General features: G+C 41.3%; 1 protein-coding gene across 10 annotated transcripts in view; it reads left to right on the forward strand.

The window, feature by feature from the left end:
• The window catches only part of TNRC6B (trinucleotide repeat containing adaptor 6B), a 262,528-nt gene that overhangs the window by 111,620 nt on the left and 124,638 nt on the right, over positions 1 to 26,270 (forward strand). For 2 of the 10 annotated variants that reach the window (XM_059187051.1, XM_059187050.1), the window contains exon 1: positions 9,179 to 11,646. The exons of the other annotated variants lie outside the window; for them this stretch is intronic. Coding sequence is in view for 1 of the 2 variants with exons in the window: in XM_059187050.1 (XP_059043033.1) it covers positions 11,642 to 11,646 (5 nt within the window). In the remaining variant the exon portion in view is untranslated. Of the gene's footprint in view, positions 1 to 9,178; positions 11,647 to 26,270 lie in introns of those variants that run through there. 10 annotated transcript variants of the gene reach the window in all.

Genomic DNA, 26,270 nt, shown 5'->3' on the forward strand with positions numbered 1-26,270 from the left:
TGGGAAACTATCCCTTGCTAATAAATTTTGTAATTTGCATTGAAGTGACTGAAAAAATTAATTCTCTGAAAACATTTTTCTCCCGAGTTTCAGAATCGTACATAATAGGTTCTGAATTGTATTTCATGAGGTTTTTCTTGGATGTCTGGTCCATGGATTAGTTACAGTAAGAGTAACTTCAGGAGCTGTGTGTTTCATAGTTGAAAATGATACAAACTGTGTGGGTTGCTGCTACTTACAGGTTCGAGTGGCGACTTTAACCAACAATGAATAGGATAGATCATGCAGTTCTTAGAAAACTGTGGCTAATTTTATAATAGTCTTAATTATTTAGCTTATATTTTGCTTATGGACAAACTAACTGCCTTTATGGAAAAACATTACTCGAAAGGCAAGATGTATCTGCCTGGTTCCTTGAAATTGGTGTCTTAGGCTTTTTTTTTTTTTTTTTTTAGATGTTATTATTGTGTAGTTATAAAATGTTTCTGAAATCTTTGAAATAGCAATTACAGGTAAAGAACTACAAGTTCAGCTGCAGGAATCTCCAGGGGTGTCATGAAGAGAAGCTAGTGTTTATTTCCCCCAAATGTTACGATCACTAGAGGGTGTGGAGACAAGCTCTGCCCCGAGCACTTGGCCTGGGTTTCCCTTCTGCTGGGAATGTCTGTGCCTGGAAGTTGGGGCTGGAGGAGAGGTGAAGAACATGGTAGAGAGGAGGCACACCATGGCAGGCAGATTAAGCTTTTTTGCTCTTAAGCTCTGCAAGGACAAAGACCTTTTTCAGCTTGGTCACTGCCAATGGCCCATAGAAAATGTCAATAAATATACTATATTGAATGAATGAGGTTATCTGAGTGCTAAGAATCTCTGTTCTATACTCACTTTGAAAGTCTGAGGTGAAGTTATTAAAAATCCTAACTCCAGAATATTTTATTTTTTATTAGCAGAAGGGATGTAATTTGATAACATATCATGTTTGACTTTATAGCCAATGCTTTCTTGAGTATATTCTAACAGACCTGATTTTGAGACTGTTCTTTAAGGATCTCTACCATAAGCCAATTGTTGATTATTATTTATTTAGCAGAAGTTGCCTTTCTATCCATGTCTGAACTTTTTCTTTGTGCCTTTAGCCTACCAATGCATATATTTTTTTTGTTGTTTAAAGGATCTTGGGGATCCTGCTGGCTCAGTAGGTTAGAGCTTGTGACTCTTGATCTCGGAGTCATGAGTTCAAGCCCCATGTTGGGCATAGAGATTATTTTAGAAGAAAAATCTAACTAATTAGTTGCCTAATTAATTAATTAAAGGATCTTTCTGCACCCATCCAGTGGCTTTCCATAAGGCCTTCCATGCACGTCTCATTTCCTTCCCCTCTATATGCCTTTGTTCAGGCAAAGAAGACCTTTCTGACCAGGAGTGAATCTGGGTTTTGTGGGAATGCTCTTTAAGAGCATTAATTTCAAAGACAAGTTGTACAGAAGTGAACATTTATTTGCAATGAGGAAAGAAATCACAAAAATGGCAACTTTTAAGAGTTGACAAATACAAAAGTCAGAAAAATAGCAATAATATTTGTATTCACTGCTTAACACATCACTGTGAAACTTTTTTCTCTCCATTTTTTGGCTGTATAGTCTTTGTTGCTCTTTCATATAACAATTCTGTGATATTTTCTAAAAATAGAATAAAAAGGTAATTTATTGTTTATTACAGAAAGGTTGACCAGAATATGGTTTTTCTTATTGACAGATTAGCAAAGTTCCTTTCATTCTCACAACTTGTTATTACTAACATTATATAAGTTTTTAAGATTATTGTCAACTTTGGGAAAAACCTCTATCAAGTATCCTTTAAATTACAAGGCTTCATTTTTTCCTGTACATTGGCTACTTTGAAATACTCTTTGAACTGACACATTTATATCATGATGCAGAGTAAGTTGGCCCGGTAACATCTTTGTATACAAGGATGGTTAACATTACTCAAACACACAGAGACGAGACTGAGAACCACGTGACTATATTCCGCTAATCTTAAAATGAACATATCACCAATTTAACTTCTTTCTACAGATCCCTAAAATGCCTGCACCCACTCTAACTCTACTGACAGGGAATCATGATGGGGGAAAGTTGAAATGGAAAGAGACTGTGGTTTTAACAATATGGGTTAAAGTGATGAAAATATTTTGTCTTTGCACACTTTATAAAAATAATTGGTCATTTAGAACAAAGTTGGAGTAGTCACACTTCCAATTTCAAAATATATTACAAAGTTACAGTAATCAAAACAGTGTGATACTGGCATAGTGATAGGCAAATAGACAATGGAATAGGATAGAAAGCCAGAAATAAATATTCACATATAAGGTCAAGTGATCTTTGACAAGAGTGCCAAAACCATTCAATGGGGAATGAAGGAGAGGGTCTTTCCAACAAATGGTGTTGGGAGCACTAGCTACCCAGTTGTGAAAGAATGAAGATGTCCCCTTGTCTCATACCATGTACAAAAATTAACTCAAAATGGATTAAGACCTAACAGAATAAAACTCTTTGAAGAAAACAGAAGAGGAAAGCCTCATGACACTGGAGTTGGCAGGGATTTCTTGGATGTGACACCAAAAGTATAGGCAAAAATAGACCAATGAGACTACATCAAAGTTTTACAATTTTGTGCATCAAAAGACACAGTCCATAGAGTGAAAAGGCAGTCTACAGAATGGGAGAAAATATCTGCAAGTCGTATATCTGGTAAGGGATTAATATGCAGGATATGTAGAGAACTGTACCTCAACAACAAAAGATCAAATAACGTGATTTAAAAATGGGCAAAGGACTTGAATAGACATTTCTCCAAGGATATATAAATGGCCAGTAAGCATATGAAAAGACACTCATCATCACTAAGAAAGAAATGCAAATCAAAACCATAATGAGATACTACTTCACATATATCAGGAACTACTATCAAAACAAAAACAAAACCCCAAAAACCAAAACCCAGAACAAAAACACCAAAACCAGAAAAGAGCAAGTGTTGGCAAAGATGTGGAGAAATTGAAACCTTTGCGTGCTGTTGGGATTATAAAATGACATAACTGCTATGGAAGACAAAAGATTTCTCAAAAAAATAAAAATAGAACTACCGCATGATCCAGCAGTCTGCCTTCTGGGTACACATGCAGAAGAATTGAACTGTTTGCATAGGCATCTGTAGCCAGGAGGCAGAAGCAACCCAAGGGTCCATGGGTGGATGAATTGAAAAACAAAAGGTGGCGTATACATACTGCGGAGTATTAGCCATGAAAAAGAAGGAAATCCGGTCACATACACAGCTGGATTGAATCTTGAGAATACTGTGTTGAGTGAAATAAGCCAGTCCCAGAAAGACAAATACTGGGTGGTCTCACTTAAATGAGGTATCTAAAGTAGTCAAATTTATATAAATAGAAAATAAAATAGTGGTTACAAAGGACCAGAGGAGAGGAAGAAGGGAAGTTGGTTAATGGGTATAGAATTTCAGATTTGCAAGATAAAATAGCTCTAGAGATCGGGAGATCTGTTTCACAGCAACATGAATATGCTTAATGCTACTGAACCATACAACTGGTTAAGATGGTAAATTTCATAACAGGTGTATTTTACCACAATTAAAGAAGAAGACAAAAACACACTGCAACAGAATAAAGCAGGGAGATCATTTGGGCACAGTGCCAGGACCCCTTGAAGGGCTTCGGGAGAGCCTCTGTTTTCAAACTCCTGTGTCTCTTAGGCAAGCCATACAGTTAACAGTTTATTTTGTACTTTCTGGTTGACTATCCTGTGTACATGTTTTATCTTCTTTCAATTAGAGGTTTTTTGTTTTCTCTTGTTTTAAGATTTTATTTATTTGACAGGGAGATACACAGTGAGAGAGGGAACACAAGGATGGGGGGTGGGAGAGGGAGAAGCAGGCTTCCCGCTGAGCAGGGAGCCTGAGGCAAGGCTCCGCGCACACGGGCTCCATGTGGAGCTGGATCCCAGGGTCCTAGGATCTTAACAACTGAGCCACCCAGGCGCCCCCAACCAATTAGAGGTTTTTAAGTATCGTCTTCTTTTGCACCCTGTAAATACTTAGATTTGTACTGTTCATTTATTCCTTTGCTAATTCGTTTGGTCCTTCATCCGGCAAATACGAACTGAATTCCTTCTGTGTACTACACAGAAGTGTAGTGTAGCCACATAGTCTGTGCTTAAGAAGCTCAGAGTTTAGAAGAAGTACAAAATGAATGGGTGACAACAGCAACAGGGCATGAAGCTGCTACCCTAGACATGTGCACAGGGAGCCAGAAGCACAGAGGACAGCAGCCTCAACCCTCAGTATCAAGGAATTCTTCCTCTAAATGCAAATTTGATCTTGGAGTTTTGGTTCTAAAGAATTCGAGAATTTTTTTTAATGTTCCCTAAAATTAGGTCTGCTAGCATTCTAATTTCTAAATGTAGTAAGAGTATAAATGCTAACATTCTGTTTTCCAGCTAGAAGCTTTGGCTACTATATCCACCTTCTCATTTTGTTGGGATTTAAGAATCCTGAAAAAGTTAGCTCTTAAATTTGTATTGTTTCTTGTCAGCCTTCGTTGTTGCCAGCATTTGATAGTACTGGAAGTTGATAAACTTAGAAAAGTCTTTACCTTTTCTATGTTCTCTCCATGGCAAACTCCTACTCATTTTTTAGACTCTGTTCATAATCTCATATCCCCTGTGAAATCTTCTGTGACTCTCCCAGCACTTAGTTCTTTGTATTCCTGCGGCATAACTATCTTGTGTCTCTGTTCTTTATTTATGGCACTTACCGCGCTGTTTTTTAAGGGGGCAGGTGAGAGGGAGAGGGAGAATCTTAAGTAGGCACCACGCCTAGTGCGGAGCCCAACACCAGGCTCGGTCTCACAACCCTGAGATCATGACCTGAGCTGAAATCACGAGTCAGACGCTTAACTGAAGAGCCATCCAGGCACCCCTGCCATACTGTATTTTAACTATGTTTCTGTCCTTGAGGGTGTTAAAAGTCATCTTTGTATCCCCCAGGGCCTCGTTCTAGCACAGTATATAATGTGTGGTGGACACTTTAAAATTTGCACAAAAACCAAAAAGTTTCTTGACTGTATGAATGAATGGTAGGTCCAGAATTTGAAGTCTTATTTTTGAAAGAGTTGATTGGCCTTACTTTATTTCATGGTCACAGCTATTATTCTTAACAACAACTACTAATCTGATGATAGACTCACTTGTACCTTCTAAATATATTCCCCACCTCTCCCCCCTCTACTTGGTCACTCCCTCACCTAGATGGCCACAGTTGCCTGCCAGTTTGTCTCTCTGCTTCTGCTCTGGATCTTGTAGAGTGTATTCTCCATGTACGAGCAGGATGAGCCTTTCAAAACATTAATCTGATCCTGTCTCTCCTAAAGTGGTGGTAAGACCTCCATGGGTCCTTGAAATGCGTACTTAGGGAGGGTTTGGAGACTTTGCCCCACTTTATAGGATATCCAGTAAAAGGTACCCAGGTTCCATATTAAACTTGTGGTTTTATTTATTTTTGCTATCATGTGTTTAAAGGATATTAATAATTTTGCTACTGAAGTTCTTTGGCTACAAATAACTAACTTAATTTATAATTACCTGAGATTTTTTTAACAGTTAGCATTTTTAGGAATTTTTGTAAAGTGAGAATTGTTTTCAGATGTCTCTGCCTTTTGGCTTAGATCAAGTGTAAATCCCAAGTTTAACAGTGAATGAAAGTCTTGGGTTTGGGGCACCTGGGTGGCTCAGTCAGTTAAGCATCTGACTCTTGATCCCAGCTCAGGTCTTGATCTCAGGATCATGAGATGAGGCCCTGGGTTAAGAGAAAAAGAAAAAAAAAATTCCTGGGTGGTTATATTTCAGGACATTTAAGCCTTTATTAATTTTTGTGGTTATAATTTTCTTTTTGTATCTTTGACTTGGAAGTATATTTTTTCAGGTCCTAAATATTTTCCTAGTCTCCTGACAAGCTGGTAGACGATAGTCCTTAAGTAGAAAATGAGTAATGGATAAAATAGTGCCATTTGGTCTCCTGTTTTAAAATTCTTCTGTGACTTTCCACTCTTCTTTTGTTTCTTTTTAAAAATATTTTTATTTTATTTATTTGTCCAAGAGAGGGAGGGAGATAGAGTACACAAGCAGGGGGTAGTGGCAGACAGAGGGATAAGCATGCTCCTGGCTGGGCAAGGAGGCCAATGTGGGACTTGATCCCAGGACCCTGAGACCATGACCTGAGCCAGAGGCTCAACTGACTGAGCCACCCAGGCATCCGACTGTCCACTGTTCTTAAAAGAACATCCTTATCGTGGCCTGCAAGACCCAGAATGATCTAGCTCCTCTTACTCTCAGATGCATCTCATACTTTGCTCCCCTGCTCACATGTTCTAGCCTCCTGATCATCCCTCTTGTTCTTTTAAGCTAGCAGGTTGCTTTTGAACTCAGTTTAAATGTCCAGCCTGAGATAAGCCTTCCCTAACCACCTTATCTAAAGTGAACCTCCCATAGTTATTCTGTATGCCATCAAACACTTCATTTCCTTATCAGTGATTTCCTTCTTCTGCAAGGATGTTGGCTGCACATGGACAAGAACCTTTCTGGTACGGTTCACTAACTCAACTAGCATGGACTCAGGCACACAGAAAGCATTGAGCACATACTTGTTGAACAAGTGAAGTTATGTTAATAGATTTTGTAATTTAACCATCCTTGTATTGTTGGTATATACCCTGCGTGGTCATAAGGAACTGTTCTTTTAAAACTGCCGAATTCTATTTGTTGATATTTTACTTAGGATTTTTATATTTGTCTTCGCAAGTGAAGATTGATCTATAGTTTTATTTTTTGTACCATCTCAGTTCAGATGGATATCAGGAATATGTTAGCCACAAAGAAGAAATTAGGAAGCTTTCCCTGTTGTCTCCATAAGTTTGGGAATAGTAGGGATGACATGGAAATTATCTGATAGAAGTTTGGTAGAATTCACCCAGAAAACCATTTGTGCCTGATGTAGTTTTAGTGGCTACTTCTTGGAATACCTTACAGATTTCTGCTGTGGGTTTTTGTTGTTATTTTCATAATTTTTCTTGAATTGATTTTAGTAATTTCTATTTTCCTTGATTATTCTTTATTTTCCCTCTATTTTATTTACTCTTCAAGTTTATTGATGTGAAGTAATGTATAATTCTCTTAAAATTTAAAAAATATTCTCCAGGGTACCTGGGTGGCTCAGTTGGTTAAGCATCTGACCCTTGATTTCAGCTCAGGTCATGATCTTGGGGTTGTGAGATTGAGCCCTGTGTCAGACTCCACACTCAACAGGGAGTCTGCTTCTGTATTGCCCTCTCTCTGCCCCTCCCCCTGCTCATGCTCATGCTCCTCTCTCTAAAAAAAAATAAATCTTAAAAAAAAAAAATTACTCTCCAGGGGCACCTGGGTGACTCAGTGAGTTAAGCTGCTGCCTTCAGCTCAGGTCATGATCTCAGGGTTCTGGGATCGAGTCCCGCATTGGGCTTTCTGCTCAGCAGGGAGCCTGCTTCTCTCTCTCTCTCTCTTTGCCTGCCTCTCTGTCTATTTGTGATCTTGCTCTGTCAAATAAATAAATAATAATAAAAAAAAATACTCTCCAGATCTGTAGTTATAATGCCCTCTTTCTGAGCCCTAATGTTAATTTATGACTTCCTTCTTCCTTTTTTAAAATTTGATCAGATTTTCCTTTTTTTTTTTTTTTTAAGATTTTATTTATTTTAGAGAGTGAGAGAGAACATGAGTTGGGGGCAGAGGGAGAGGGAGAAGCAGACCCCTTGCTGAGTAGTAGAGTCCTGATGCGGGACTTGATCCCAGGACCCTAAGATCATAAACTGAGCTGAAGGCAGATGCTTAACCGACTGAGCCACCCAGCTGCCCAATTGATGAGATTTTCCAAAGGATTATATACCTATATTTTTTAGAGCAAAAAAGGTGTTAGTTTGATTAGTCTACTCTTCTTTGATTTTGCTTTATGTTTATGCTTTTATCATTATAAATTTCTTTTTGGTTTGTTACTTGTTTTCTAGATTGTTGAATTAAATGTTCAGTTCTCTTTCTTTCTTTTATTAAAGATTTTATTTATTTATTTATTTATTTATTTGTCAGAATGAGAGAAAGAGCACACAAGCAGGGGGAGTGGCAGCCAGAGAGAGAAGTAGGCTCCCCTCTGAGCAAGGAGCCTGATGTAGAGTTCAATCCCAGGACCCCAGGATCATGACCTAAGCTAAAGACAGACACTTAACTGACTGAGCCACCCAGGCATCCCTATTTATTTTGGTTTGGGGGGAGGGGCAGAGGGAGAGGGAGAATCTTAAACAGGCTCCTGTTTGATCTCATGACCCCGAGATCATGACCTGAGCTGATACCAAGAGTCAAGCGCTTAACCACGTGAGCCACCCAGGTGCCCCAGTTCATTATTTTTTCATCTTGTTTCCTAGTAAAAATATTTCAGTATATTGTCACCAAGGGGCCAACTTTGAAAGATAACACACATATGAGTGTCTAAGTTTTGGGTTATTTGTTTAAAAAAGTAAACTTTGGGGGCACCTGGGGACTCAGTTGAGCATCTGCCTTTGATTCGGGTCATGATCCCAGTCCTGGGATTGGGTCCCCCATCGGGCTCCCTGCTCTTTGCCTCTCTCTTGTCTCTTATGAATAAATGAATAAAACCTTTAAAAAAAAGTGAAACTTTTTTGTTACTTTGTATCCTCATATTATAATAGATAGTACAGTTTAAAAACACTGTCTTATGGTCAATTTGAAAAAGTACAGCAAATATATCACGAAGTCCAAAATGTCTGGAAATACAGTGAAAGTAATGGGTTTATTTCAGCTATTTCTTTTCTTTTCTTTTCTTTTCTTTTTTTTTAGATTTTATTTATTTATTTGACAGACAGAGATCACAAGTAGGCAGAGAGGCAGGTGGCGATGGGGTGGGGAGCAGCGCTGAGCGGAGAGCCCAATGCAGGGCTCGATCCCAGGACCCTGACATCATGACCTGAGCCGAAGGCAGAGACTTTAACCCACTGAGCCACCCAGGTGCCCCTATTTCAGCTATTCCTTCAGATGAGCAAGTGAACTAATTGCTATAAGGTTAGAGGTATCTCACAAAACAAAGCTCTCTAGAAGTTGAAGGAAACATTGATCCTATTCTTTGAAAATAGAATTAGTATTTTGTTTCTAAACGTGGTTATGTTTTCTGGCCTTTCATGCAGCTTGTTTAGCACTTTTAAGGTGACACATACACACATACATATATTTATACAATAATATTCTGCATTGGGAAATGGAAACTTAGCAAAATTATAAGGAAACCATGTCTATCCCAAATTAAAACAAGGCAGCTGTACAGTCTCTATGCGTTTGAACATGGGGCGCATGCGCCACATAAGTAAGCTTTCCGTAACTCATCTGGAAGGTATTGGAAGGATAAAAATAGACTAAATATTCAAAATTTCCATCCAAGGAGTTTCCTGCTTTTGCTTACAACTCAATTGTCAGTCTGGGTCCTGGCTCTTGCCCTACTCCGGGCTGGTCGGCGAGAAGACAGTGGAAGCCTTTTATGCCAGCCAGATCATTGAGGCATTGGCTCCGCCTATCCTGAAACAGCTCCTTTCCTGTCAGAATGGAAAAAGCAAGGGAGGAAGTCTATAGGAAGACGAGACCCAAAAGCCAGGATGACAAACGTGTGGGATTTAGGAAGGAATCATAGGTTCCTTTTCGAGGAAGGCTGGGCTTGCAGACTCCACAGGTTCCCTGCCGGATGGCGTGTCAGGTTACACTGGTCAGCCTTGTTCATTTGGGAACTCACACTGGGGATCCCAGTGTTCTTGGTTTTTGGAGATGGATGGAGTTTTGAGTCGCGGGGCACTTTTGCCTGCTCTCTGTCGCGTAGTTGCTTTATTTCCAAAGCAGTCCTTCGAACAGATAGATGGAGGGGAGTTCCTGGAAACGCTGTGAGTTCCTGGAAACGCTGTGACTTCCGTTCTATTTGGGTGGCGAATCTCCTCTTGCCCGGCACTTCTGAATGGAAGTCCAGGTCATTCATTCATTCATTCATTCACCTACTGCATGGGGCCTCAGGTAGCAGTGAGGGAAGATGTGGTGTTTGTCCTTATACACACCGTAGGAAGAGCAACAATAGGGAAATTTTTACGCAAACAATAAATGGTGATTCTGACCAATGTTACAAAGAAGCCGTGAAGGATGTCATGGGAGTGTTGGATAGGGAGGCCTAGTCTCCACCAAGAGGGTCAAGAAGGCATTCCTGGAGTAATGACTTACTTTCGAGATGGCAAGGATAGGATGAACAGAACTGCTAAAAGAAAGAAGCCAAGTGCAGTGTTTTTGAGCGGAAAGGAACAAAAGATACCATCTAGTAAGGTCCAGTCTTTACATTCCAGTCTGAAAACTGAGCATGGGGAGGTGAAGGGATTTGCCTAACTAAGTTTGCACAGCCTGTTGGCCCCAGGGCAAGAGACGCAAACCCAGTCTGGCTTTCTTAGGTGCTTTTAAATCAAGAGTACATGTAGCCAGGAGAAGGGACCGGGTATGATAGGGAAAGTAGGTAGGTTTTAAATTTCATCCTTACTCTTGTCAGCTGCAGAGCTCCTTCCTCAGGTGGGAGAGGGGATTAAACAGGCCTGGAATCTTCCCTATCCTAGAGGAAGTCAGCTCTCTAAAGCTGCAGCATCTATTTTTTGGCGGGGACTGGGGGAGGAGGTATCTAACACACATACACCCAAAAGAATACATGTGAACTTCAGTTGGGAGACCGGTCCCTGTTCTGCTTCTGTCTCGCTGTGTGATTTGAGATTAGTCACTTAACCTCTCTGAATTGCCAGTTTCCGTTTGTACTTGGGTGCGTTTCCTTTTAGTCTTCTCCTGTGCGTTTTAGGAGCTTGTCAGAGATCAGTTGTGCCCTGTATTTCGCCTTAATCTTTAAAAACTAGTCTCTTGTTTGGCTAAAGCATTGTTTAAGCCCCCTTTTAAAGAGCAGTTTGCCAGCCCATGCTTGCCCAAACAACTAGAGAATAACTGTAGCAAGGAAGCCAAGCTCTAGGATCTGCAAGAATCGTTAGCAACTGAGCATATTTCTATAAACCAATAAAGGTTTTTATATTTTATTCATCTGTTACCCTTATGCTGTTGCCACTTTCACATTCAGTGTGTGTAGGCGGAGAGTATGAGATAACAGCCTTTCACAAATGAAAGTGAGTGGAAAAGGGCTGCTTTCCCTTTAAGGCAGTTTCAACCCCAGCTCCCTCCCCTTTCCTGATTGACAAACCTACCCGAAGTCACATGATCCGCCTCTATTTGAAGGTCACAAAAAGCTGCTTCCTTTAGAGACAGAGGGGGAGAGAGAGAGCAAGAGGGAGAGTGAGTGAGAGAGAGTTAGTTCAAGCCAAAATGGCCGACAGAGTCTCTGCTGGTTTCTGAATATTTAAAATACAAAAAAACAGATAGACAAAAAGAAATCATTTTTTGGACCTTTTTTCATTTCCATTTCTACCTTGTATGCCTCAATTTGCTGGATTTAAGCACTGCTGCACTTTATGAGGTTGGTAAATATTTTCAATTTTTTAAAACCAATTGATTTATATGGATCTTGTCTAACCGTTTTCACTAGTGGTGTTGCAAATGGACATTTGTCTAGCATGGAGACTGGCTTCAGACATTTCGTGAATCTGTGTAAATCAGACCCGTGATGTACTTTTGGTTCGGCATTTTAGAAATGGAAAAGCCTTGGTAGAATATTTAAATTTTGAAGTGATTTAATTGCACTTTTAATTATATACATATTTTCATCCTCATTTCTTCTTGCAAATAAATGAAACTGCGAATAACTGGAAATTTGATATTTAGAAAGAGGTTTTTAAAAAACACAGACCTCTCCCTGCCCCCTTAAATCTGCTGCAAAAATTTGCATAAATATAAATGGGTTTGCATTCTTTCGGCTGCTAAGGCCGACAAAGGATCTGGGAGGGCAAGCACTACCACGGCAAAGCCTTTTTTTTTTTCCTTCTCCCTTAAAGCTAGGCCATCCTTCCTAGAGAGATGTAGAACCTAAAATAAGACCTGATACATTTTAAACATCAGGCTGGGGGCGAGTGAACACCAGGAGGTTTGGGGTTTGTAGATTCCCCTGCTTGAAAACCTCCCAAGCAATGTGTGGATCACCCCTGTCTTCGCTGCGCGCGCTCATTTGCACTGGGTCTGTGTGTGTGTTCTCAAATGTGCAGCCAGATGCGCTTTTATTTTGATCGTGGTTTGAACCAAATGGTAGGACTGTCTTGTAAACATGGTGTGTTAAAGATCTAAACAGCTATTCACCCCATTAGAAATGAATTCTTTATCAGCTTCTCCCGGTAGACTGGCCTCTTCCATTTCTCACAGGTTAACATTTTTGTTTAATTTTACACAGACGAACTGGGCTTTTCAGTGCAAATTCAGCGTGTGTGTGTGTGTGTGTGTGTGTGTGTGTATGTGTTGTGTTTGCCTGTTTGGGTCAGGTATCCATTGTTGAAGTGGTCATTTAGGGTCACATAAATAGGTAGCTGTATGGATGTGTATGTTAGTTACCCCCGAAACCGTGCGGTGCCCTCAAGTTAAATTCCATTACTCCCAGTACAGGATTCTAGAAAGCCTAGGAGCAGGGAGGGAAGAAAGCTGAAAACTTGCTTTCTCAGAGCCACCTCCCCCTATCATTGTAAGAGTGTGATGTAATGCTTCTCTCGTCTGGTGGGCTGAAAGGATCGTAGTTTGTGATGTGGCGGGGAAATTGCCCCCACCCCTGAGTAAATTACCCCACCCCCTCAGCACATCCCTGGCTCTGAGAGGCCTTGTTTTCTTTTCTTTTTTCTTTTTTTTCCTAATTTGTATCCTCCTGATTTATGCGTGGCATACTGGCATGAGAAAGAGACTGTTCTTCTAAATCTGTTACAAAGTATAGTTTAGAAAGGCATTTAAAATATGCAAATGGATGGAATTGTCATATCCCCATCATTAAATATGTAGACTTGGATTAAAGCTAATTAAGCAAAATGGAATAATTTTGATCAGAAGGGAGCAGTGTTTTTGTTTCCTTTTTAATTAATCTAATTATAAGATGCTTGTTGGTCCTGCAAGTGTTAAAAAAAAAAAAAAATGGAAGAAATGCTGGCCCGTTTTGAAAATTTGACAGTCTGGAAGAGGGTGTGTAGTGCTTTCAAAAGCTTTATTCACTGTTCAAATGGATTGGCCCCTTGTGCTGAAAATGGCCTGTTTCTTTGGGCCAATTGTGTGTAGATGAAGGGACTTTCACGCTAATTTAACAAAAAGACTGCATTTGAATACATAAAGATAATTAAAGTTCTCCATCTCTAAAGAGCAAGTATTTTATTGTTTTTTTAGAATTAATGTTATTATATTAGTAATGGAAATAAGTAGAGAAGTGACAGTTTAAATTCAGCGTACATCTTTTGGTGATATAAGTTCAGCTTTTGTGTAAGAGGGGTTTGGAAACATTCTATTAAAGAGGTATCTGGAACAAATTTCTCTTAAAAAATTTCTTTGCAGCTTGAATTTAAAGGAAAAGACATAGAAATTACCATAGTGATAAAGAGTGTTGCTTTGTGGTGGACCTCAAGAAAATTAAAGCTCTCATTATTGTTATTTTTTCTGAAAACGAAAGCGCTTATTTGGGGCTTTACCTGTTAGATGATTCATTTTACACCCATTTCCTAAGTTGGCCTTAGAGGAGGAGAGTGAGAAAAACCTAAGCTTTCCATGTTTTGCCATTAGCTTGCTTTTGTGGACTGTGTAAACATGTGAATAGCAGGTTAATTCAGTTTGTGGGACCGAGGAACCAAAAGCAGGGTGCCTGTTCTCCCGCAAGGAGGAAGATGATCGAACGAACGTGAGCAGAATGCCATCTGAGTCTCTGAAATGTTTTTATAAATATTCTTATCTCCTAGACAGGTTGAAAAGTGATATACATAAGACCTGGTTTCACGTATGTTAAGCGTTATGGCTCTGGTGAGTTTCAGAAGCTCAGCTGCCATTTTGGATCTAAGTTCCTGCAGAGCCAATCCTGATGGCACACCGAAACTGTGGTCATTCGGAAGCAAATAAAAATGAATAAGAAATCAAGCATGCAGATGGATAGTGTTTAATTTGTGCCTTTTGTCGAAGCTTTCTTTCTGTTGATAGGGCGAAATGAAGCTTAAAAAACTTTATAGTGACATGGCTGATGTGTTGGAAGAGCAGAACCCAAGGAGATTAGAACTTGCATGTTACGGTTCTTAAAAACGAGACAGTGTATGCAGAGGAAGTTTCTTACCAGAGAAAATGTATGTGATTCTTACTTAGGACGCCCCCCCACCGTCCATATCTCCTTATGCTGGTTCTACTGGTGATCCTATAGTAATGTCATTATTCACAACACTGCTCTGTCTCTGAAAGAAGTGTCATAGATTCATTATTAAGATCTACTGAAACATCACAAAAATTGGTAGTGCTAACCTATCAGAAGTGGTATCTTGTTCTTACACTGTGTCTGTCCTTCCATCCGGGTTCCAGAAAGGAAGCGTCAGCATCTTTGATATTTAGTGGCAAACTCAACTCTCATTCAGCTTTGAACAGCCATTTGTTCTTTGTCACCACTACCGCCGTCCTTCAAAAACAAACTTCTAAAAACTGAAGCAGAGACTTCTAAGGCTTTTCCAGTTCATCACCTGTGCAAGAGATGCTCACAGAGTGATGTGTGATGGTGAGGCCTTCAGAGAAGGCTCCGCAGATCACAGTGGCAGTGGGTAGGCCTCACCCTAACCCTACACCCCATGTCTGGAACGTTTTGGAGAAATTTAATTTTTCTACATTAGCATAATCGTGGTTCTTAGCATAACCATGGTTCTTAGCATAACCATGTCCAGTTTAAACTGGGTAAGGCCCTGAGGCAATACAGATGAATGGACCTTGTTCCTGCCCTCAAGAAGTACCAATCTAGCAAGGAAGATCATCAGATAACGAGGCCATCATAGCTTGGTGCTGCGGGTGCGGTAGTGAGAGCAGGTACCTGACACAGAAGTATCCAGAACACCTGCATTAAGAGAGCCCTTATTTAAAACAGCTAAGTAATTACTCATTTTTGGTCATCATTTGGATTATTAGACTTTCACTAAGTGTAACTTATGATTTAAAGGTGGGGTTTCTGACATCTTTGGTTGGGGAGGGGGAAGCATATGCTGATTGTTTCCTCGTACAGTTTTGTTTGTGGATTTACACCAGTCACCTTCTCTCACGCTCTTCTTGTGGTGGAGTCTGGTGGTGGAGTGGGCTGGGGTGAACTGAAGCCGCTTGGCCTGAAAAGGGATTTAAGCCATGACAGTGACATTTTAACATTTTCTTTCCTTCTTCCTTCGTATAGTCGTTCAGCTCTCATTTATTAACGCCGTGGCAGGTGTCGGGTACTGTTGTAGGTGTTGTCACTGTTGTAAGTGTAAGAATTAATTTGGTCAGCCCTTCGCCCTGAACTACCCCTTGGTTTGTGTGGAAATACTCACCATCTGATGACTATCTAACCGATCGCTTTGGGTTAGGACTAGGATAACACTGTAGCTCCTTTAATCTCTTAGTCTCTGCTGAGAATCAGGAAATGAATGGTAATGTTTGCTTCTGGTAGTTCCAGAGATTTCCATTGAAGGTTGGACAGATAATCACTTTATTCTCCATTTCCTTTGGCCATGCAAAAGTATCTCCTCAGAATTCTCTTTTAAATGAGCCCTGCAAACTTTGCAACCTAACTTGCCTTCCTCCTTACTCTGCCACATTCCTCACTTCTACTGTTTTAATATCCCTTAATTGTGTCACTATCTGAAATTACATTATTTGTGTATGATGCATCACTCCCCACAAAACCATACCCTTTCCTGAGAGCAGATTTTTGTTTTGCTTGTTGCTCAGTCCCCAGCATCTAGAACTGGGCTTAACAGGTTGGCGTTAGACTGGAGTGTAAGGTCCCCAGGACCAGCTATGTGACCGTAAGTCCCCATTTCTTCATCGGTAAAATGGGGATAATACACTGCTGTGAACCGTAAAGGAAATGTATGTAAGAGCCGGCACCTAGCTGCCTTGCTTAGTAAGTATTTCCTTCCCCTTTGCTCTGTCTCTCTTTGTTAAATAAACCAGAAAGAGTTTTTTGGCCCCACAGATGCCTCCATTCTTTCTCCTGGCTCACGGGATCATGAATCGTGTGCTCTGAGCTTCAGGCTGGATAAGGACAGGAGTAGTGCTGAGCCATTTATTTTTATTAAAAAGTCCCTACCTGCATTCCTGGGGTCTGATGTCGTCTCTTCAGGCTCTCCAGTTTCCTGCAGGCTCTGCCTCTGTGATGTAGCCACATTTGTTTGGCTGCTTTTCATACATTCTGCGTTTTGCATCAAAAGGTTCTCAACAGTTTCAGATGAGTTGGTCCCAAGTTTACCAGGGAGAACATAAAATACAGTGTTTTCTCCTTCGTTGTGATTATTCTGAGCCTATACCTGTAAATTCTGTTTATTTAATGAAACTTAATAGTTTTGATTCAAAAGACAGATAAAAACTTAGGTCAATTGCCCACTTTACAATGGTGTCAAATAAATATAGATGTCCTAGAAATGGCTTTCATTCATTGACTTGAGAATTAAAAAATATATATTTTATTTATTTATTTATTTATTTGGCAGAAAGAGAGAGCCCAGGCAGGGGGAACTACAGAGGGAGAGGGAGAAGCAGGCTTCCCACAGAGCAGGGAGCCCACCTGAGCCAAAGACACATGCTTAACTGACTGAGTCACCCAGGTGCCCCTGGAATTTTTTTTTTTAACTCAGAAAACTATTATCTGTTTACTCATTCAGCAAGTAATTATTGAGTACCTATTACATGATGGATATTAGGATAAGTGCTAGTATAGGAATAGGGTGAAGTTTTCTCCAGGTACCATTGCTGAAGTTACAAAGAATAGAAATACAAGGAGGCTGGCCAGTGTTTGGGAGTGTTGGATGATTACAAGGGAGGGACCGACATCCAACCCAAATAGAGGGACCAGCTTGTGCAAGGGCCCTGAGGCAAGAGAGGACATTGTCATACTTGGAGAACTGCATATTGAGTGCTTGGACATGGTTGGAACATGAGGTACATAGGGAAAGAGATGGTCTGGGAAATGGGAAGCAAAGCTATAAAGATAAACACTGGCCAGATGCAGAAGGTCTGTAAGTCATGTTTGAAAGTTTTGATCTTAAGAATAGTTGAAGGGTCTTCAGCAGGAATGTCACCTGCTCAGATTAGGTTTTTGAAAGACGACTGTGGTTGCACTATAGGAAATGGCTGGAGAGTTGAGTGTAAGACCAGACAGTATTGCAGGCATCCCAGGTAATGGTGGCCTGAACTGGCAGCAGAGTTGGGAAGAAGTAGTTAAATCCAGAGATATTTAAGAAGGAGATTTCACAGCACCTGAATACTAAGTATGGGGAAGTTAAAGGTGATGCCTCCCATCTCTGGCCTGGGCCACTGATGGGATGGTGGTCTCATTCACGGAGGAGGGGTCCATTCGGGAGACAGGTGTGGGGTTTAGATTATGAGTTCAGTTCTGGAGTTGCTGCATTCTGAGACATCCAAATGAAGGTGTGGAGCTATTACGTATCTGTCTGGAGATAAAGATTTGAGAATTGTCAGTAGTCCCAAGTCCTCCAGCATTTTTCTTTTCAAGGTGATTTCTTTGGTAAGATGTCCAAAAATGGCAATGTGCAGTGCAAGGTGCTGTTAGCTGCTGTTAAGAGGACACTATTTTATAAAGATGTTAAGACCACATACTCCCATTACCATGATGGTTGCCATTAGAAATGCCAAAGGAGTTCAAGGAAAAGAAAGACTAATTTTGGTCAAGTTGATCATCGAAGGTTTTATGAGGAGCATGCGTTTGAGCTAAGCCTAAAAGGTTGGTGGGAATTGTGTAGAGTGGAGAGCAATCCATCTGGAGGATTAGTTACGTCCTGGAAGGGTTGATGGGAGCTCAGAGATGTACAGGCAAGCCGGGAGACCTGCTCAGGAGTTTGGATTGCTCATCGTTTGGATGGCAGACAGATGGGACTTGAAAATATGATAACAAAGCATTCAAAGTGGTTTTGGGGAATTCTCAGTGGCAGTGGGGCAGAGGACTCCAGGGTGATTTAGACTCATGCAGGCCAGTTATGGATAAGACTGCTGTGGCGTGGCTAGAAGAGGGACAGGGACTCCGGGATTTCAGGAGGAATGATGGGAATCTTCAGGAGGAGTGAAGATGTACTCCAGGTCAGACAGACATCCTGAGTTTACGAAGGCAGCGAGACTCCCAGAGGCTGCTGTGTAGCGGGCAGCTGGCAGTGTGAAGTTGAAGCTTGAGAAGGAGGTCAGAAGTGGAGATAAAGGATCGGAAGTCATCCACATAGACGTGATAGCTGACGCCGAGCGAGTGGATGAGCTCACCAGGGATGGGTAGCGAATGGAAAAGAGAACTGAGAATAGGTCCTTGGGGACAGGAAGAGAAAGAGGACCTGGGAAGGGATGAAAAGGAAGGTGATTGTGTCGGACATTTGGAATCATTGCTGAAGAGGAGAAAAGGACTTCTCAATCTCAGATGTGGTCAGCAGGAAGAACAGTATATGGTTACGATAGCGTTCCCAAACCTAGTGTTGGGAGGTGTTCCAGTGGGAAAGGTTTGGGGATCATTAGGTTACTCCAGAACCATTCAGTAGAAACAGAATGTGAGGGACAGCTGGCTGGCTCACCTAGTAGAGCATGCAGCTCTTCATCTTGGGGTCCTGGGATCCAGCCCCATGTTGGATATAGAGATTGCTTAAATAAAATAAACTTAAGAAAAAGAAGAAGAAGAAATGGAATGTGAGTCATGTGATAGTTAACATTTTCCAGGAGTCACATTAAAAAAGTAAAAAGGGGGTGCCTCGGTGGCTCAGTGGGTTAAGCCTCTGCCTTCTGCTCAGGTCATGATCTCAGGGTCCTGGGATCGAGCTCCACATTGGGCTCTCTGCTCTGCGGGGAGTCTGCTTCCTCCTCTCTCTCTGCCTCCTTGTGATCTCTGTCTGTAAAATAAATAAATAAAATCTTTTTAAAAAATAAAGGTAAAAGGAACATGAAAATAATTTTAATAATAAATATTTTATTTAACCAAATATGTGCAAAATATTTTCAGTATAACATGAAATCAATTTTTTTAAAGATTTATTTATTTATTTATCAGAGAGAGAGGGAGAGAGAGCGAGCACAGGCAGAGGCAGAGGGAGAAGCAGGCTCCCTGCTGAGCAAGGAGCCCGATGCGGGACTCGATCCCAGGACGCTGGGATCATGACCAGAGCCGAAGGCAGCCGCTTAACCAACTGAGCCACCCAGGCGTCCCTGAAATCAATTTTAAAGTACTTAAATATTTAAATACTTAAAATCAGATGTTAGACATTCTTTTTTTTATACTAAGGCTTCGAAATCTGGTACGTATTTTATACTTAAAACACATTTCAGTTTGAAAATGAAATTTTTATTGGAAATACTTGATCTGTATTTAGATTTCATAAAATTTACAGTTGAAAAGGTACAGCCACATACCCATGTTTTTCCAAACATACAAAAAGTTTTCCATTAATGGGAATGAGTATCAACTTTAAATTTTCAGTACTTGAACTAATATACAATTGGAATTCCATTTCTGAGTCACACCAGTCTTATTACAGGTGCACACTAGCCATGTGTGGCTACCATATTGGACACCGTGGGGTTTGTTGAGAAGTAAATGGGTTACCTTACCGCTAATGCACATTTTAAAAACAGCTAAAGCACCATAAAGCATTCTTACCATCACAAAGCATTTCATAGACTGATGTTTCTTAGAATACATGTTGGATTCCGCTAGTGGAATTTTTAGAATTGGGAGGGTCAAATCCTAACTTTGCATGTGAGGAGGTGAACTTTTTTATTTTTATGCAAGTGCACAGATTCCAAAATTTAAAACAAATTTTAAAAATTGTTTTTGGCTTAAGTCAATAGAATGGCATGTTGGCCAGTTACGGATAAGACTGTTAAGTTCTTCAGCGTGCCAATTTGTGTCACATGTCAGAATTGCTAGGTGCAGAGGCTTACACGAAAAGCACATTCAGTTGCAGAGATGGGAGTTCTCCTGCCCCTTTTTTGATCTTGTTGAATTTTGGAGTCAGTGGGTTGATGGTGGCTCCAGGCAGAGAGATAATGAAATTAGAATTTGAGTGTTCTTGGAAGCTTTTGGTAAGTGGTCCCAGCCATCTAGCATCAGTGGAGGTGTTTGAGAGGGGAAAGCAGTGCTGAAGGGCTAATTACTTCCTGTGTGCTTTGGTCATCCGCAAGCTGTTTGGCCTTATACTGTTACACTCATTTCGTATTTCTTGCCGTCCTGGGCTAGTATAATATTTACTAAATATGAGTGGTTCGTAAAAAGCAGGTTCAAAGATTTTTATTTAATCATCCTATTGATTTAGATTGCTTTGTAGTCACTAATTAGACCTTTTAAGTAATAACCAGGGAAGATAGAAATTATCTTGAATTGTGGTCGGAACCCAACAAACCTTGTTCACGCTGGAGAGTGAGCCGTGTTTTTTTTTTTAGTTGCTGCAGTTTCATTTCAGCGGTCAGAGGGGAGCCTGGTGTTCTGTGAAGAGCCCTGTAGGAGTTTGGGATGTCAGCTGTTCCGTGAAGTACTGTGTTTTGTTTTGTTTTTAATCAATATGGAAACTAATCCCTTCCATTTTTGTTTTCCTTTAGAAGTGCATTTGGGTTATCCATTTATGCCTCTGTCAAAACCAGACTGAATGGTGGTGGGTCTGAGCAATGTCCTGGACCGTCCTGGACCGCTGTGATAAGGCGGACACCTAGCGCAGGGTCCCTCGCCCTCCTCCCCATCTCCTCCCCCAAACAGAGCAGCATCTTGAACCTCCGTGCTATTGTGTGTTTTTTTTTTTTTTTTTTTTTTTAACTCCTTTGCTTACAGAAAATAGTTGCTGTTGTTTTTAGGCCAAGAAGTTCCTATGTATAACCTGAAGTTAGATAGAATATTGGGTAACTTCAAACAGTGGCTTTCTGTGTGGCTGCCCAGTAAAATACACTGTTTGCATTAAGGCTCTGTACGTATGTGAATGTGTACACAGAAGCAAAAATAGGGACTTTCTGTTACTGTGTGTAATGTATTCTGATATATTCTATTTGTTAAAAGCAAACAAACAAACACAGCCTGGGGTACCTGGTTGGCAGCGGGTTAAGTGTCTGACTCTTTTTTTTTTTTTTAAGGTTTTATTTATTTATGTGACACAGAGAGACACATTGAGAGAAGGAACACAAGCAGGGGGAGTGGGAGAGGGACAAGCAGGCTCTCTAGTGAGCGGGGAACATGATGTGGGACTTGATCCAGGACCCTGGGATCATGACCTGAGCTGAAGACAGATGGTTGACTGAGCCGCCCAGGCGTCCCAAGTGTCTGACTCTTGACTTTGGCTTAGGTCAGAATCTCAAGAGTCCTGAGACGGAGCAACGGGGAGTCTCTGAGATTCTTACTCTCTCCCTCTGCCCTTCCCTCTGTTTGCCTGCACACTCTCTCTCTCAAATACATAAATAAACCTAAAAACAAAACAAAAAAACCCACCCCAACTCAAAAAAGCTGATCCCAACCCACTAATTTGATTTAAATTTTAATTGGATCCACTAAAGGTTGTCTCATGAGGTTTGAAGAAGTTTTAGGGAACCCCATGTGAGACATGAGACATCATATTCCACAGGTGCTGGTCTTGAAAATCAAATGTATCAGTTCACTGAGTTATCTCATCAACCATAGTCATAAGCAATTTTTTAAAATGTTAATTTGTTACTTTGGTGTGTGGGAAGTGGGTATTTTGATGACCAGAATGTTGTCCTCCATGCCCAGAGTGTTCCATTCAGATCAAAAAGGAGCTGACCATCCACATTGAAGAATGGAGATATGATATTCCTCTAGATTTTAGAGAACCTTATGTAGAAAACACTTTTTTTTTTTTTAAGATTTTATTTATTTTCTTTGACAGAGAGAGAGAGATCACAAGTAGGCAGAGAGGCAGGCAGAGACAGAGGGGGAAGTAGGCTCCCCGCTGAGCAGAGAGCCCGATGTGATGCGGGGTTCCATCCCAGGACCCTGAGATCATGACCTGAGCCGAAGGCAGCGGCTTAATCCACTGAGCCACCCAGGCGCCCCAGTAGAAAACACCTTTTGACAGATTATATTTTCTCTCTTGGAAAAGTCCCTCAGAAAACACTGTTTCACTCATCTTTGGAGGGGGTAGGGGGCACTTCCCTGCCCCATCTCCAGGTTTCGTAAAGATGTATCTTCTCTATTAACACATTCTGTTTTCACACAAACTTTAATACATTTGATAAGGTCAAGATTTCCTACAGTTTGTTGGGGTACTAATAGGTTTGCTTGTAAAAAAAAAAAAAAAATTCCTGGGGCGCCTGGGTGGCTCAGTGGGTTAAGCCGCTGCCTTCGGCTCAGGTCATGATCTCAGGGTCCTGGGATCGAGTCCCGCATCGGGCTCTCTGCTCAGCAGGGAGCCTGCTTCTCTCTCTCTCTCTCTGCCTGCCTTTCCGACTACTTGTGATTTCTCTCTGTCAAATAAATAAATAAAATCTTTAAAAAAAAAAAAAAAAATTCCTTTCCTGATTCTGAATTAAACTGGTTTTTGCTCACTACAGGACTTAGAGTCTTTAAGATGCTAATGTACACTGGGAATCTTAAGTAATGTGCAGATATAAAATCTTAAAGTACCAGGTTTTTTGTTTTTTAGACACAGTTTGAGGAAATGCATCATTAGCTTTACGTTTTGGTTATTCCTTTCTAAAACTATGTCCTGGTCACACAAGCTCTATTTGGCCCAAGTTCCTTCAGACGCTCTCCCATGGTAGTTTCCAGACTTGGGTTCTGGGGAACTGTGACACTGTAAAAGCAGTATTGGGAGCCGAATGAGTTACCTGTTGTAAACTTGCCAGGTAAAGGCATTTTTTAAAAACTCACTCTTTATTACCATTGTTTCAAAGAAAAAAACATTGTAACAGTTGAATGGAAGGTCTCAGAATCATAGACATCTCATTAAGTTGAATATAGCTTTATGAAAACCATTACGTAGGAAGTATAGATCGGCACAGGTACTAAAGGTCAGCGTTTGGGAACCACATCCTAATTATAGACCATCTCTTAGCATGTGTTACAATTAACTCTGTACTTCCTGGTTTTTATTAGCCTCACTCAAAGGAATAAACCTTACTTCAAGTTCTGGGACTGCCTGCCTTCATTCTTATTTACTGGCTACAGTGGTGATGATTTCATTGACTCATACTTTTTAAAAAATTACTTTGTTCCCTTGGCACAGACTGTGAGCAAGTAACCATTCTACTTTAAGAAAAGAAAAACCAATTACATTAGGTGCTGAGCAGTTGTAGCATCTAAAGTAATCAAAACCTATAGCAAAGTTTATCTGATTTAATGAAATATATAATGATGGTGATTATGTAAAAGTGGCAAGTAGATCACAGAACTAAATAATATTACTTATGTACATTTTTGTCAGCTGGTTGGCTCTTTATGAGTTATGAATAATGTTCATGGCAGATTTTGTCCTATTATGTACATTTTTATGTTCACCATCTGACTTAGGCGTTTTAAATGACCAAGACCTTAAATCTGGCAGCCCCACATCAAATGTCCCCTCTTTCTTCAGCCAGGGAAAGTGCTTCTTAGGTGTACTTTACTCTGTAATCAAGGGGTGCCCCGCCAGCTCCTCTCCAGCTCCTTGCTGGCCCTGCTTGGTGGTGATAATGCTATCAGCTGGCTGTGGGAGTGGCAGCCCCAGCATGGAGGAGGCCTGGGGGGGTAGGTGAGGATGAGGGGAGAGGTTGCGGTTAGCACGGGAGGGTGCTTGGGAGCTGGTTAGCAGGGAAGGGTGCTCGGGAGCCAGAACGTGGAGGGTAGACTTGAGTTTGAGCAGGATAGACCACAGGTTCTGTGTACTTGGAGAAGAGTTTGTGTGTTTCCTGAGTGTGTGTGTGTCAGACGGGGTATAGGGCTGGGAATACAAAGATAAAAACAACCTGACTTATCTTTGGGACTCAACCAGTGAGGCTGCCTGTAATAAAGATAAAAAGCATGATGCCCAGGGATCCTGGAGGATGGGGAGAGAGGCCTAGGGCACTGGGGAAGTCCCACCGAAGCGGGAGTGTTTGAGCTGTGTCTTAAAGGGTGATTAGGAACCGTTTGGTGGAAGGGATGGCTAGTGGATCAGGGGCGCTATGGTGTAGTGGTTAAGAACTCGGGTTCTGAAGTCCGGACAGCCCAGTGTTGGGCAGTATTACCTGTATGCCTCAGCTTTTCTCACCGGTAAGATGTGGAGTAATCATGGCACCTACCTCAAAGAATAGTTATGAGGATTAAAGGAGAACACATTTGAAGTGTTCAGTGTATTGCTTGGAGTCAGTGTTAGTGACCGTTTTCATTAGTTTTATTGTCAGCATCTTAGGCGGAGGAAAGAGCACAAGCAAAGACAAGGAGTTAGGGACAGGGTGAGGGTGACAGATGCTGAGCTACTAGCAGGTCGCAGGGCTGGCTCTTTGGGCCAGAGTGCAAGGCTTGGTTGGCCTTTGAGTATTGTAAGAAATCTAGATACCATCTTGCAGAAAGCAACTAAAAAAATCAACTGTGCTTCACTTGATCTCCAGGTTGAAGGTGTGATGGGGGCGGGGGGAGATTGTGGCCAGTCAAAGCAAGAGGAGCAACTGGAAAAAAATGTAAGTTAAGGCCACGATCGTAAAGATAGAAAGACCAGATTTTGGAGACACTTCTGAAGTGTAATCCATTGGCTAGATCAGAAAGGGAGGAGCAGGAGGTCAGGAAGGCCCGGGCTAGGAGAATGAGCGCGGCCGTGAGCCGGCATGCATGTTCAGCGGGGAGAGAAGGGATTTTGAGTAGGTAGTGGGGTGAGGATGGGGTGTGAGAGGCTGTGTGTTGCTTTGGACACATTTCAGGTGTTTGCTGGGCATTTACTATAACTGGGCAGGTAGAAATAAGGGCCAGGAGCTCAAGAGAGTTTCCCAGACAGAAGTTTACGTCTGGAGATGGTCATCTAGGCCATGAGACCGACAGTGTTCCCTTAACAGATGGTCAGAGGAGTGGGATGAAAACGGGAAACAAGGTTTCTCCAAGCGAAACCCAGATAGGAAGGAGTTTAGGGAAGCGAAGGTGAAGGGTAGTCCTCAGGGGCCAGTAGCGATAAGCCCCGAATTTGGGTCGTGAGATTGGCCTGGAGGAGCTCAGGGCATTAGGTGTAGGGCTCCGTTGAGTCCAGCAGCCCCAGCACTTTGCCATCCTCTTTGGCCCTGGGCACATTGGGAAGTCTTCCCATGTGCTTGGGGTCTTTTTCTGTCAACACAGTGAGCAGCTGTGGGCCCGAAACTAGTTGTGCTCCCTTCTATGACCCAGCACTGTAACACACAGAGAGCCCAGGGGACTTTTTTTTTAAATTGAAATGTAGTTGACCTGCAATGTTGTGTTAGTTTTAGGTGTACAACGTAATGATGTGGATAGTTGTGTACATTGTACTCTCCTCACCGTGATGCATGTAGCTCCCGTCTGTCACCATATAGCGTCAGTATGTTACTGTGTTCCTCATGCTATACGTTACATCCCCATGACTCACTTATCTTATAACTGGACGTTTGTACCTCTCTTAATCCCCTTCACCTATTTTACCATCCCCCCCCAGCCCTCTCTATGGCAATCGCCAGTTTGTTTGCTATATTTAGAATTTTGGTTTGGTTTGGTTTGGTTTGGTTTTTAGATTCCACATATAAGTAAAATCATGTGGTGTTTGTCTTTCTCTGTCTTATTTCACTTAGCATAATATCCTCTAGGTCCATCCATGTTGTCACAAAGAACTCATTCCTTTTTTTTTTTTTTTTTTAAGATTTTATTTTTAAGTAACAGCTATACCCAACACAGGGCTCAGACTTACAACCCCGAGATCACGAGTCACATGCTCTACTGATGGAGCCTGTCAGGGGTTCCACTAATATTCCACGTCTGTGTATATACTGCATCTTCTTTATCCATTCATCTGTCGGTGAACACTCAGGTTGCTT

The sequence above is a fragment of the Mustela lutreola genome, chromosome 8 (genome assembly GCF_030435805.1).
Source record: "Mustela lutreola isolate mMusLut2 chromosome 8, mMusLut2.pri, whole genome shotgun sequence".
Classification (NCBI taxonomy): Eukaryota; Metazoa; Chordata; class Mammalia; order Carnivora; family Mustelidae; genus Mustela; species Mustela lutreola.